The 14957-nt window shown below is 38.1% G+C and overlaps 1 protein-coding gene across 7 annotated transcripts in view; it reads right to left on the reverse strand.

Annotated features, from left to right (window-relative positions):
- The window catches only part of LOC124119526, a 114356-nt gene that overhangs the window by 38045 nt on the left and 61354 nt on the right, over positions 1 to 14957 (reverse strand). For 6 of the 7 annotated variants that reach the window (XM_048384974.1, XM_048384977.1, XM_048384971.1 and 3 more), the window contains exons 2-4: positions 6338 to 6582; positions 2883 to 2933; positions 56 to 118 (exon numbers count right to left, since the gene is read on the reverse strand). In XM_048384974.1, coding sequence (XP_048240931.1) covers positions 56 to 118; positions 2883 to 2933; positions 6338 to 6470 — 247 coding nt within the window. In that variant the 5' untranslated portion in view covers positions 6471 to 6582. The remainder of the gene's footprint in view (positions 1 to 55; positions 119 to 2882; positions 2934 to 6337; positions 6583 to 14957) is intronic. The other variant, XM_048384976.1, reaches the window with a different exon arrangement.

Raw genomic sequence — 14957 nt, forward strand, 5'->3', positions numbered from 1 at the left:
AAATGAAAATATTTGTTAATCACAAAAACCAAAAGTCATATTAATTCATACTTACATTTAGTAAGTAAGTAGGGGAAGGGAAATAACCTCTGTGGTCGTGGTCGAGGTCGTTGTCTACCTGGAGAAAGAATTGGCTTGTTATATGACAATTGTTAATTCTATCATTGTCTGATACATATATAAAGTAGGAATCTCTTTTCAATGATGTCGTCTGGTCTGTGTTCGGAATATGCTTTTCTTAAGACAGGTAATTATAAAATATAGATGATTTAGATGTAACTTTACAATTGAAAAGTGAAGGGGTTAATGTGCTTTATGTTGCGCTAGACGAACTTTACAACCACCGTTCACACTTAACTATGGAGGCACAGAGGGAAATCACATGTGTTTTCCATACAGGTAGTATTAAGTGAGTGAGTGAGTGAGTTTGAGTTTACGCCGCTTTTAGCAATATTCCAGCAATATCACAGCGGAGGACACCAGAAATGGGCTTCACACATTGTACCCATGTCGGGAATCGAACTCGGGTCTTCGGCGTGACGAGCGAACGCTTTAACCACCAGGCTACCCGACCTCCCTAGATAGTATTTAACTTTATGGGATATAGAAAGCACCTCCAAGAAATCATCATATTAACTATATATTCATTCCACTGATGATGAATACAGTGCCATGGCATCCCTCGACCAAGTTTATATGTATGGAGGCCTAATGGTGCTGCTTTGGTAGCATATTTTTCTTAAATAGAATTTTTTTCCATTTCAATTATTATTTTTTCTCCCGTAATTTCAATTTATTTCATGTTACTTCAGTCATATAGTCATATGTTCGTAATTTCAATTATTTTCTGGTTACTTCGATTATTTTAGAGTTAGATTATTTTGCGGGTCTATATTCACATTCGATTTCGACGTGAGCAATACGTGGCACTGAGTATTAATTCCCTTTTCCTTAACGCCGTATCTGAAACATTTTGGCGTTTAGTTTTGGAGTCTCGGCGTCCAGCCGCAGTTAACTGACTCACATTAAGTCATTATGGCAGACAAACATAAGTTTTATTCAATATAAGACCTCCCGCCCTTAATACATTCCGTACAAATTGGTACAATTTCTCGACGTAACCACACACAGTACAATGCATACGGACAAAGTTTATTTTAAATTGCTGTCCAATTTATACGCCCATTATCACCAAAGGGAATTAGCATTAAAGGGGCCCTCACACTTTGCCGAGTTGCGGCTCGAGTATGGACCCGATGACTCGGGGATACTCGTATGGAGCTCGTAGCGAGGTCGTACTGAACTCGGGGTAACTCAGGATACCTCGTACTGATCTATGAGAGTTTTGGAGGTGCTCAAAACAGTCGGGCCGCCAGCAACTCCTAAGAAACTCGTAAGAAACTCGTAACACACTCGTCCTACTCGGAGTACCCTCGTGGCGACCTCGTGGTGCTCGTACAGAACTCGTATGAGGATCATCTGCAAAATGTATTGCCGAGTTTACCGAGTCTAATACAAGATTTTATTTTTAGCAGCTCGCAGCCACCTCGTACCAAAGTCGTACCAAACTCGTACAGCTCGTATCGAGATCGTGGTGCTCGTATGCAACTCTTAATATACTCCTCTTGGACTCCTCTTGGACTCCTATTGGACTCCTATGGGGCTCGTAACACACTCGTAGCATACTCGTATGATACTCGTGTATATGTAGTCTCTTCCCGAGTCCTAACCGAGATATGTTATAAGTATGCGGAAACCTGACTCCAATATTCATGACCCGTGTCATTTAAATATGTTGCAAGGGGAATCTTCCACATTCACCCAGGGTTCAGGGCTCAGGGATATTTACACAAGCTTATTTGTACAATTGGAGGTTCCCGATTATAAAATCCTAGAATGGAATTGGAGTTATGAAATATGTTACACAAATCAGAATAGCGGATATCGCCACATCTCCTTTGTAAACAATTTAAAGATAAATCTGCCTCTTTGTGCTGTGACGCTGAACAAGATTGAGCTCTTGTCCATTCAATTTGGGTTTAAACACTAGGCCTTAGTGTCTGTACTATGATTCAATAATTTCACCCTTACATACCATTTCTCATAAGAGCGAAGTAGAACACCATGTCCAAATAATATGACTATATTTTTCGAGATTTACTTTCATACCTGTTTCATTATAAATATGTCAAGGGCATCTATCTTTTTATCATATACAACATTCTAAAGGGGAAGGGGTTGGTGTTGTCTAGGAGAAGGAAATACCATCAGCAAACCAATTATTAATGGCAGGAGTTATAAATATTCCCCATACCCTCACTATCAATGAGAGTTTATAAGTGACTGGGCTGTGGGGTAGTGGTCAAAACGTTCGCTCGTCACAACGATAATCCGGGTTCGTTTCCCACATGGGTACAATGTGTGAAGCTCATGTGTAGTGTCCCCTGCCGTGATATTGCTGGAATATTGCTTGGATATTGCTAAAAGTGGCGTAAACCCACGCTTGCTGACACACTTAACAGCTCTTCCTTTTGCTTTAGTGGCGGTTGGGTGGCCAAGTGGTTAAAGCGTTCCCTCAACACACCGAAGACCCGGGTTCGATTCCCGAAATGGGTACAATGTGTGAAGCCCATTTCTGGTGTCCCCCGCCGTGATATTGCTTCAATATTGCTAAAAACGGCGTAAAGTCTCGCTCACTCACTCACTCACTCACTCACTCACTCATTCTTACTGATTTCTATCTGAATGCAGTCACGTAGAGGCACTGAAGGTAGTCCTGGCATGACGGGCAAAGCTTTACTCAATGAGTCTTTCCACTTATGTTTGCAAATGAAAATATTTGTTAATCACAAAAACCAAAAGACATATTAATACATACTTACTATCTTCAAGGGGGAAAGGAACATAGCTCTGTGGTCGTGGTCGTTGTCTACCTGGAGAAAGAATTGGCTTGTTATATGACGTCAGTCAATTGTTAATTCTATCATTGTCTGATACATATATAAAGTGGGAATCTTTCTTCAATGATGTCGTCTGGACTGTATTCGGAATATGCTTTTCTTAAGACAGGTAATTATAAGATATAGACGATTTAGATGTAACTTTACAATTGAAAAGTGAAGGGGTTTATGTGCTTTCTGTTGCGCTAGACGAACTTTACAACCACCGTTCACACTTAACTATGGAGGCACAGAGGGAAATCACATGTGTTTTCCATACAGGTAGTATTTAGTGAGTGAGTGAGTGAGTTTGATTTTACGCCGCTTTTAGCAATATTCCAGCAATATCACAGCGGAGGACACCAGAAATGGGCTTCACACATTGTACCCATGTCGGGAATCGAACTCGGGTCTTCGGCGTGACGAGCGAACCTCCCTAGATAGTATTTAACTTTATGGGATATAGAAAGCACCTCCAAGAAATCATCATATTAACTATATATTCATTCCACTGATGATGAATACAGTGCCATGGCATCCCACGACCAAGTTTATATGTATGGAAGCCTAATGGTGCTGCTTTGGTAGCATATTTTTCTTAAATAGAATTTTGTTCCATTCCAATTATTATTTTTTCTCTCGTAATTTCAATTTATTTTATGTTACTTCAGTCATATAGTCATATGTTCGTAATTTCAATTATTTTCTGGTTACTTCGATTATTTTAGAGTTAGATTATTTTGCAGGTCTATATTCACATTCGATTTCGACGTGAGCAATACGTGGAACTGAGAATTAATTCCCTTTTCCTTAACGCCGTATCTGAAACATTTAGGTGTTTAGTTTTGGAGTCTCGGCGTCCAGCCACAGTAAACTGACTCACATTAAGTCATTATGGCAGACAAACATAAGTTTTATTCAATATAAGACCTCCCGCCCTTAATACATTCCGTACAAATTGGTACAATTTCTCGACGTAACCACACACAGTACAATGCATACGGACAAAGTATATTTTAAATTGCTGTCCAATTTATACGCCCATTATCACCAAAGGGAATTAACATTAAAGGGGCCCTCACACTTTGCCGAGTTGCGGCTCGAGTATGGACACGAGATGACTCGGGAATACTCGTATGGAGCTCGTAGCGAGGTCGTACTGAACTCGGGGTAATTAGGGATACCTCGTACTGATCTATGAGAGTTTTGGAGGTGCTCAAAACAGTCGGGCCGCCAGCAACTCCTAAGAAACTCGTAAGAAACTCGTTACACACTCGTCCTACTCGGAGTACCCTCGTGGACTCCTATTGGACTCCTATGGAGCTCGTAACACACTCGTAGCATACTCGTATGATACTCGTATATATGTAGTCTCTTCCCGAGTCCTAACCGCTGTGACGCTGAACAAGATTGAGCTCTTGTCCATTTAATTTGGGTTTAAACACTAAGCCTTAGTGTCTGTACCATGATTCAATAATTTCACCCTTACATACCATTTCTCATAAGAGCGAAGTAGAACACCATGTCTAAATAATATGACTGTATTTTTAGAGATTTACTTTCATACCTGTTTCATTATAATATGTCAAGGGCATCTATCTTTTTATCAAATACAACAATCTGAAGGGGAAGGGATTGTTGTTGCCTGAGATAAGGAAATACTATCAGCAAACCAATTATTAATGGCAGGAGTTATAAATATTCCCCATGTGTGAAGTTCATGTGTAGTGTCCCCTGCTGTGATATTTCTGGAATATTGCTGGAATATTGCTAAAAGCAGCGTAAAACCATGCTTGCTGACACACTTAACAGCTCTTCATTTTGCTTTAGTGGCGGTCGGGTGGCCAAGTGGTTAAAGCGTTCACTTGTCCCGCCGAAGACCTGGGTTTGATTCCCGAAAAGGGTTCAATGTGTGAGGCCCATTTCTGGTGTCCGCGATGATATTGCTGGAATATTGCTAACAGCTACGTTAAGCCATACTCACTAACTAACTCTCTTTTATTGTTCACTTAAACAGTGGTCGTAACCCACTATAACATTAGCTCGAAGTCACACTTCTTTCTCATCCCGGCGTTGAATACCATTAAATCATGAAACTGTCACATCACAAAAATAAAGAATCCCTTAATTCAGGGTCTAGTGGTTACTGGCGAACAATTCTTATTCACGTTGCCCACCTATTTTCTATTACTGGATCCCTTTTTCACGTCACAATACAGTTTAGTATTATCTAATAAATTGAAGATGAAACTCGTACGTGGTGTATAAGTCGCCCTGTCACTCATGGTCAAAAAGAAAACATTTAAAATATTTCCAAAAATCGAACAAAATATAATTTACATGTGGTGCTGACACTCCCTCTCCCTGTGGTTGCTGACAACATCCCACAATGTGTTGTGCTACTGTCGTGGTGTCTATGATGGGAACAAACATTGATATTATCCATTCGGATTAGTTTCAGGAAAACCTTACGGTTACTAAGCAAACGGCCTGTTCTGACCGACATCTTAGCTTGTTGCAATAAAACACTGTTTCGATTGTTGCCTAATTGGCGCAGATAACAGAAGGGCCGCAATGAAAATAAACAAATGTCTTGCACAAATCCCCAAGTTTAGAGGGCAGTTTTTTAACATTAACATTATGGCAAGAGCGACTGGGAGTCAACTATGGATTTTGATTAAAACGATTACTTGACATGGCTATTCATAACTCATAATGTGTTTCCTATTAATGTGAGGCTTTACAAAACGCAAAGGTCATTAAAATTTAGCCACAATGCTCTGTGGCTCACCTGTATTATGAAGAAATAATCATTGCAGAACTGGGCTAGGATTTCTGGGCTCGATCGCAGCGCCACCAGTGGCTATTACAAGTTATGTCCCTTCTATGACCCTCCTATTGACCGATCTGATTCCATCTCTCATATAACTTGCATTTGCTTTAAACAAAATGGCGGCACCCAACCGAAACGATTATTGTAATAAAACGGGTCTTGCCTCGCGAAGTGCATCAAATCACATGAACACCTTGATTAAAAACTTCAAAAGATTTGGAAATTGTTGACGGTACACATCCTTTGCAAATCCTGCAGTCGTCCAAAATGTGCACGTTGAAATCCATGTTGTTTACTGCAAATTAGTCAATGTCAATTTTGTTATGCGATTTTAATTGGACTGCGCCAGTCCAGCCAAAATATAACTCCATAATTCCAGTCTAGTTCAGCAAGGGCGGAAACTGGACTTCTAGAGTCAGTTAGGTCCCTTGCCTCGTGAAGATGATATGAGCATAAATCTTAAGCCTGACTTGCACTACATTCTTTTATTTTGCATTGGCTCTTTTTTTTAATTGTGTTGGCTCTTTCAGAAATATTACGAGCCAAATGACCGCGGAAAACTCACCAGCCTCAATAGTACTGCCTGACCCGTCAGTGGTACCAGGCGGGTTGTCCTCGTCATTGCTTTTCCTCCTGCAATTTTCTGGTGTACATCCTCGACTCTCTGTGTCACATTGACCTTTCTCCATCTCGGCCATATTCAACCACTGAATATATCGTTCTAATTTCTATCTTTGAAGATTCTTCACTACTTCCTGTCTTTCATGAGGGTCTTCAATTTAAGTTGGCACCAAACTCGTCATCATCATCCTACAACAAAACCGCCTAATGTGTAAAACGCCTGTCAACAGGACGGTCCTACACTTTCCGCCACAGCACTGTAGCTCACCTGGATAAGGAATCAAGACAATGTTACCTTTCAGTATGGTCGAAGTAAAAAGGTCAAATCAGGGTAAAAAGGAACCAATATGTTGAACCCCACTCACTACACATTTACAAGATTTCATTACATTTGAATACTAATGACCATAAAGAGACTTTTTTCAAAAATAGCTGCCGTGGTGTCTAAAAGTTACTTACAGAGGCAGATGGAGCCGCCGTTGGACGCCATAGCCACAACACATTAAATGTCACTTGAATTCCATAAAAGCATATGCAGCAATATGTTAAGGCTTACACAGCGTTGTACCCTGTGACCCGACTGTAGGAACCAGTTTGAAAACATGTCACCATTATATTTCGTGCTGTTTTAGAAATACAGTTCATGTTTACATGTCATATTAATCAAGGAGAAACAAGGTTTACTGTCAAAACAAACTCCCCGCAAAGAACAAAAGTCTACATGTTCAAATTTCACCAGTTGATTTTTTAAATAAGCATTATTTATTACTTGATTTGAAGGTTCATTAATGTTGTGCAAGTTCCTATATGCAAATGTTGTTGGACTAACTTTAATGCAACAATGTCCTCCTACTGAAATATGAAAATTGGGCATACATTTAGAATTCTCACGATCGTAGCTCCCGTACATTAACAAACACTTACCAAAATAGTAGCACTTAGATCGTAGCTCCCATACATTAACATAGACTTACGATAGTCGTAGCGCTAAGATAGTATATACCATACATTAACATAGACTTACGATAGTAGTAACACTAAGATCGTAGCTCCGATACATTAACATAGACTTACGATAGTAAAAACACTAAGATCGTAGCTCCCTTATATTAACAAATACTTACGATAGTAGTAGCACTTAGATCGTAGCTCCCATACATTAACAAATACTTACGATAGTCGTAGCGATAAGATCGTAGCTCCGATTCATCAATAAATTCTTAGGATAGTAATAGCGCTAAGATAGTATATACCATACATTAACAAATACTTACGATAGTCGTAGCGCAAAAATCGTAGCTCCCATACATTAACATAGACTTATGAAAGTAATAGCACTAAGATGGTAGCTCCCATACATTAACAAATACTTATGATAGTAGTAGCACTAAGAACGTAGCACCCATACATCAACATAGACTAACGATAGTAGTAGCGATAAGATCGTAGGTTCCATACATTAACATAGACTTACGATAATCGTAGCGCTAAGTTCGTAGCTCCCATACATTAACAAATACTTCCGATAGTAATGGTGCTAAGATAGTAGCTCCCATACATTAACAAAGACTTACGATAATCGTAGCACTAAGATCGTAGCTCCTTTCCTTAAACAAATACTTACAAAAGTAGTAGCACTAAGATCGTAGCTCCCATACATTAACATACACTTACGATAGTAGTAGCAATAAGATCGTAGCTCCCATACTTTAGCAAATATTTACGATAGTCGGAGCGCAAAAATCGAAACTCCAATACATTAACATAGATTTACGATAGTCTTAGCACTTAGGTCGTAGCTCTCATACATAAAGAAATACTTACCATAGTAAAGACTTATGAAAGTAATAGCACTAAGATGGTAGCTCCCATACATTAACAAATACTTATGATAGTAGTAACACTAAGATCGTAGCCCCATACATTAAAATAGATTTACGAGTGTTGTAGCACTAAGATCGTAGCTCCCATACTTTAGCAAATATTTACGATAGTCGGAGCGCAAAAATCGAAACTCCAATACATTAACATAGATTTACGATAGTAGTAGGACTAAGATCGTAGCTCCCATACATTAACAAATACTTACGTTAGTTGTAGCGCGAAAATCGTGGCTCCCATACATTAACATAGACTTACAATAGTAGTAGTACTAAGATCGTAGCTCCCATACATTAACATAGACTTACGATAGTGGTAGCACTAAGATCATAGGTTCCATACATTTACATAGACTTACGATAGTAGTAGCACTAAGATCGAAGCTACCATACATTAACAAATACCTATGATAATCGTAGCGCGAAAATCGTAGCTCCCAAACATTAACATAGACTAACGATGGTAGTAGTACTAGGATCGTAGCTCCCATACATTAATATAGACTTACGACAGTAGTAGCACTAAGATCGTAGCTCCCATACATTAACAAAGGCTCACGATAGTAGTAGCACTACGATCGTAGCTCCCATACATTAACAGATAGTTACGATAGTCGTAATTCGAAAATCGTAGCTCCCATACATCAACATAGACTTACGATAGTAGTAGCACTAAGATCGTAGCTCCGATACATTATCATAGATTTACGATTGTTGTACCGGTAAAATCGTAGCTGCGATACATCAATAAATAATTTCGATAGTAATAGCACTAAGATCGTTGCTCGCATACATTAACATAGACTTGCGATAGTAGTAATACTAAGATGGTAGCTCCCATATATTAACATAGATTAACGATAGAAGTAACACTAAGATCGTAGCTCCCATACATTAACATAGCCTTATGAGAGTAGTAGCAGTAAGATCGTAGCTCCCATACATTAACATAGCCTTAAGATAGTGATAGCACTAAGATCGTAGCCCCAATGCATTAACGAACACTTAAGATAGTAATAGCACTAAGATCGTAGCTCCAATACATTAACAAATACTTACGATAATCATAGCACTAAGATCGTAGCTCCTATACATAAACAAATACTTACAAAAGTAGTAGCGCATAGATCGTAGCTCCCATACATTAACATAGCCTTATGACAGTAGTAGCAGTAAGATCGTAGCTCCCATACATTAACATAGCCTTAAGATAGTGATAGCACTAAGATCGTAGCTCCAATACATTAACGAAGACTTAAGATAGTAATAGCACTAAGATCGTAGCTCCAATACATTAACAAATACTTACGATAATCATAGCACTAAGATCGTAGCTCCTATACATAAACAAATACTTACAAAAGTAGTAGCGCATAAATCGTAGCTCCCATACATTAACATACACTTACGACAGGAGTAGCACTAAGATCGTATCTCCCATACATTAACACAGATTTACGATAGTAGTAGCGATAAGAACATAGCTTCCATACATGAACAAATACTTATGACAGTCATAATGCCAACATCGTAGCTCCCATATATTAAAAAAGACTTGCGATAGTAGTAGCACTAAGATCGTAGCTCACATACATTAACAAATACTAAAGGTAGTAGTAGTACTAAGATCCTAGCTCCCATACATTAATATAGACTTACGATAGTCTTAGCACTTAGGTCGTAGCTCTCATACATAAAGAAATACTTACGATAGTAGTAACACTAAGATCGTAGCCCCATACATTAAAATAGATTTACGATTGTTGTAGCGCTAAGATCGTAGCTCCCATACTTTAGCAAATAGTTACGATAGTCGGAGCGCAAAAATCGAAACTCCAATACATTAACATAGATTTATGATAGTAGTAGCACTAAGATCGTAGCTCCCATACATTAACATAGACTTACGATAGTGGTAGCACTAAGATCGTAGGTTCCATACATTTACATAGACTTACGATAGTAGTAGCACTAAGATTGAAGCTCCCATACATTAACAAATACTTATGATAATCGTAGCGCGAAAATCGTAGCTCCCAAACATTAACATAGACTAACGATGGTAGTAGTACTAGGATCGTAGCTCCCATACATTAATATAGACTTACGACAGTAGTAGCACTAAGATCGTAGCTCCCATACATTAACAAAGGCTCACGATAGTAGTAGCACTACGATCGTAGCTCCCATACATTAACAGATAGTTACGATAGTCGTAATTCGAAAATCGTAGCTCCCATACATCAACATAGACTTACGATAGTAGTAGCACTAAGATCGTAGCTCCGATACATTATCATAGATTTACGATTGTTGTACCGGTAAGATCGTAGCTGCAATACATTAATAAATAATTTCAATAGTAATAGCACTAAGATCGTTGCTCGCATACATTAACATAGACTTGCGACAGTAGTAATACTAAGATGGTAGCTCGCATATATTAACATAGATTAACGATAGTAGTAACACTAAGATCGTGGCTCCCATACATTAACATAGCCTTATGAGAGTAGTAGCAGTAAGATCGTAGCTCCCATACATTAACATAGCCTTAAGATAGTGATAGCACTAAGATCGTAGCTCCAATACATTAACGAAGACTTAAGATAGTAATAGCACTAAGATCGTAGCTCCAATACATTAACAAATACTTACGATAATCATAGCACTAAGATCGTAGCTCCTATACATAAACAAATACTTACAAAAGTAGTAGCGCATAGATCGTAGCTCCCATACATTAACATACACTTACGACAGGAGTAGCACTAAGATCGTATCTCCCATACATTAACACACATTTACGATAGTAGTAGCGATAAGAACATAGCTTCCATACATGAACAAATACTTACGATAGTCATAATGCCAACATCGTGCTCCCATATATTAAAAAAGACTTGCGATAGTAGTAGCACTAAGATCGTATCTCCCATACATTAACAAATACTTACGATAGTCGTAGCGCGAAAATTGTGGCTCCCATACATTAACAAATACTTACAATAGTAGTAGTACTAAGATCGTAGCTCCCATACATTAACATAGACTTACGATAGTGGTAGCACTAAGATCGTAGGTTCCATACATTTACATAGACTTACAATATTAGTAGCACTAAGATCGAAGCTCCCATACATTAACAAATACTTATGTTAATCGTAGAGCGAAAATCGTAGCTCCCAAACATTAACATAGACTAACGATGGTAGTAGTACTAGGATCGTAGCTCCCATACATTAATATAGACTTACGACAGTAGTAGCACTAAGATCGTAGCTCCCATACATTAACAAAGGCTCACGATATTAGTAGCACTACGATCGTAGCTCCCATACATTAACAAATAGTTACGATAGTCGTAATTCGAAAATCGTAGCTCCCATACATCAACATAGACTTACGATAGTAGTAGCACTAAGATCGTAGCTCCGATACATTATCATAGATTTACGATTGTTGTACCGGTAAGATCGTAGCTCCGATACATTAATAAATAATTTCGATAGTAATAGCACTAAGATCGTTGCTCCCATACATTAACATAGACTTGCGATAGCAGTAATACTAAGATTGTAGCTCCCATGTATTAACATAGATTTACGATAGTAGTAACACTAAGATCGTAGCTCCCATACATTAACAACGACTTACGATAGTCTTGGCACTAAGATCGTAGCTCCCATACATGAACATAAACTTACGATAGTGGTAGCACTAAGATCGTAGGTCCCATACATTTACATAGACTTACGATAGTAGTAGCACTATTAATCGAAGCTCCCATACATTAACAAATACTTACGATAATCGTAGCTCGAAAATCGTAGCTCCCAAACATTAACATAGACTCACGATGGTAGTAGTACTAGGAGCGTTGCTCCCATACATTAACATAGACTTACGATAATAGTTGCACTAAGATCGTAGCTCCCATACATTAATATAGACTTACGATAGTAGTAGCGCTAAGATCGTAGCTCCGATACATTAACATAGACTTACGATATTTTTAGTTCAATATCGTATTCTCCATACTTGAACATATACTTATGATAGTCGTAGCGCTAAGTTCGTAGTTCCCATAAATTAACAAAGTCTTCTGATAGTAGTAGCAGCAATACGATCGTAGCTCCCATACATTAACATACACTTACTATAGTAGTAGCAATAAGATCGTAACTCCCATGCATTAAGAAAGACTTGCGATAGTCTTAGCACTAAGATCGTAGCTCCCATATATAAAGAAATACTTACGATAGTAGTAGCACTAAGATCGTAGCTCCCATACATTAACATAGACTTAAGATAGTAATAGCACTAATATCATAGTTCCAATACATTAACAAAGACTTACGATAATCGAAGCACTAAGATCGTAGCTCCTTTCCTTAAACAAATACTTACAAAAGTAGTAGCACTAAGATCGTAGCTCCCATACATTAACATACACTTACGATAGTAGTAGCAATAAGATCGTAGCTCCCATACATTAACAAAGACTTACGATAGTCTTAGCACTTAGATCGTAGCTCTCATACATAAAGAAATACTTACGATAGTAGTAGCACTAAGATTGTAGCCCCCATACATTAAAATAGATTTACGATTGTTGTAGCGCTAAGATCGTAGCTCCCATACTTTAGGAAATAGTTACGATAGTCGGAGCGCAAAAATCGAAACTCCAATACATTAACATAGATTTACGATAGTAGTAGCACTAAGATCGTAGTTCCCATACATTAATAAATACTTACGATAGTCGTAGCGCCAAAAACGCTGCTCCCATACATTAACATAGACTTACAATAGTAGTAGTACTAAAATCGTAGCTCCCATACATTAACATAGACTTACGATAGTGGTAGCACTAAGATCGTAGGTTCCATACATTTACATAGACTTACGATAGTAGTAGCACTAAGATCGAAGCTCCAGTACATTAACAAATACTTATGTTTAATCGTAGCGCGAAAATCGTAGCTCCCAAACATTAACATAGACTAACGATGGTAGTAGTACTAGGATCGTAGCTCCCATACATTAATATAGACTTACGACAGTAGTAGCACTAAGATCGTAGCTCCCATACATTAACAAAGGCTCACGATAGTAGTAACACTAAGATCGTAGCTCCCATACATTAACAAAGACTTACGATAGTCTTAGCACTAAGATCGTAGCTCCCATACATTAACATAGACTTACGATAGTAGTAGCACTAAGATCGTAGGTCCCATACATTTACATAGACTTACGATAGTAGTAGCACTATTATCGAAGCTCCCATACATTAACAAATACTTACGATAATCGTAGCTCGAAAATCGTAGCTCCCAAACATTAACATAGACTAACGATGGTAGTAGATCTAGGAGCGTTGCTCCCATACATTAACATAGACTTACGATAATAGTTGCACTAAGATCGTAGCTCCCATACATTAATATAGACTTACGATAGTAGTAGCGCTAAGATCGTAGCTCCGATACATTAACATAGACTTACGATAGTTTTAGTTCAATATCGTATTTTCCATACTTGAACATATACTTATGATAGTCGTAGCGCTAAGTTCGTAGTTTCCATAAATTAACAAAGTCTTCTGATAGTGGTAGCAGCAATACGATCGTAGCTCCAATACATTACCATACACTTACTATAGTAGTAGCAATAAGATCGTAACTCCCATGCATTAAGAAAGACTTGCGATAGTCTTAGCACTAAGATCGTAGCTCCCATATATAAAGAAATACTTACGATAGTAGTAGCACTAAGATCGTAGCTCCCATACATTAACATAGACTTAAGATAGTAATAGCACTAATATCATAGTTCCAATACATTAACAAAGACTTACGATAATCGTAGCACTAAGATCGTAGCTCCTTTCCTTAAACAAATACTTACAAAAGTAGTAGCGATAAGATCGTAGCTCCCATACATTAACATACACGTACGATAGTAGTAGCAATAAGATCGTAGCTCCCATACATTAACAAAGACTTACGATAGTCTTAGCACTTAGATCGTAGCTCTCATACATAAAGAAATACTTACGATAGTAGTAGCACTAAGATCGTAGCCCCCATACATTAAAATAGATTTACGATTGTTGTAGCGCTAAGATCGTAGCTCCCATACTTTAGCAAATAGTTACGATAGTCGGAGCGCAAAAATAGAAACTCCAATACATTAACATAGATTTACGATAGTAGTAGCACTAAGATCGTAGTTCCCATACATTAACAAATACTTACGATAGTCGTAGCGCGAAAATCGCTGCTCCCATACATTAACATAAACTAACAATAGTAGTAGTACTAAGATCGTAGCTCCCATACATTAACATAGACTTACGATAGTGGTAGCACTAAGATCGTAGGTTTCATACATTTACATAGACTTACGATAGTAGTAGCACTAAGATCGAAGCTCCCATCCATTAACAAATACTTATGTTAATCGTAGCACGAAAATCGTAGCTCCCAAACATTAACATAGACTAACGATGGTAGTAGTACTAGGATCGTAGCTCCCATACATTAATATAGACTTACAACAGTAGTAGCACTAAGATCGTAGCTCCCATACATTAACAAAGGCTCACGATAGTAGTAACACTAAGATCGTAACTCCCATACATTAACAAAGGCTCACGATAGTAGTAACACTAAGATC

Source organism: Haliotis rufescens, unplaced genomic scaffold, assembly GCF_023055435.1.
Source record: "Haliotis rufescens isolate VD_foot unplaced genomic scaffold, xgHalRufe1.0.p SCAF_53, whole genome shotgun sequence".
Taxonomy (NCBI): Eukaryota; Metazoa; Mollusca; class Gastropoda; order Lepetellida; family Haliotidae; genus Haliotis; species Haliotis rufescens.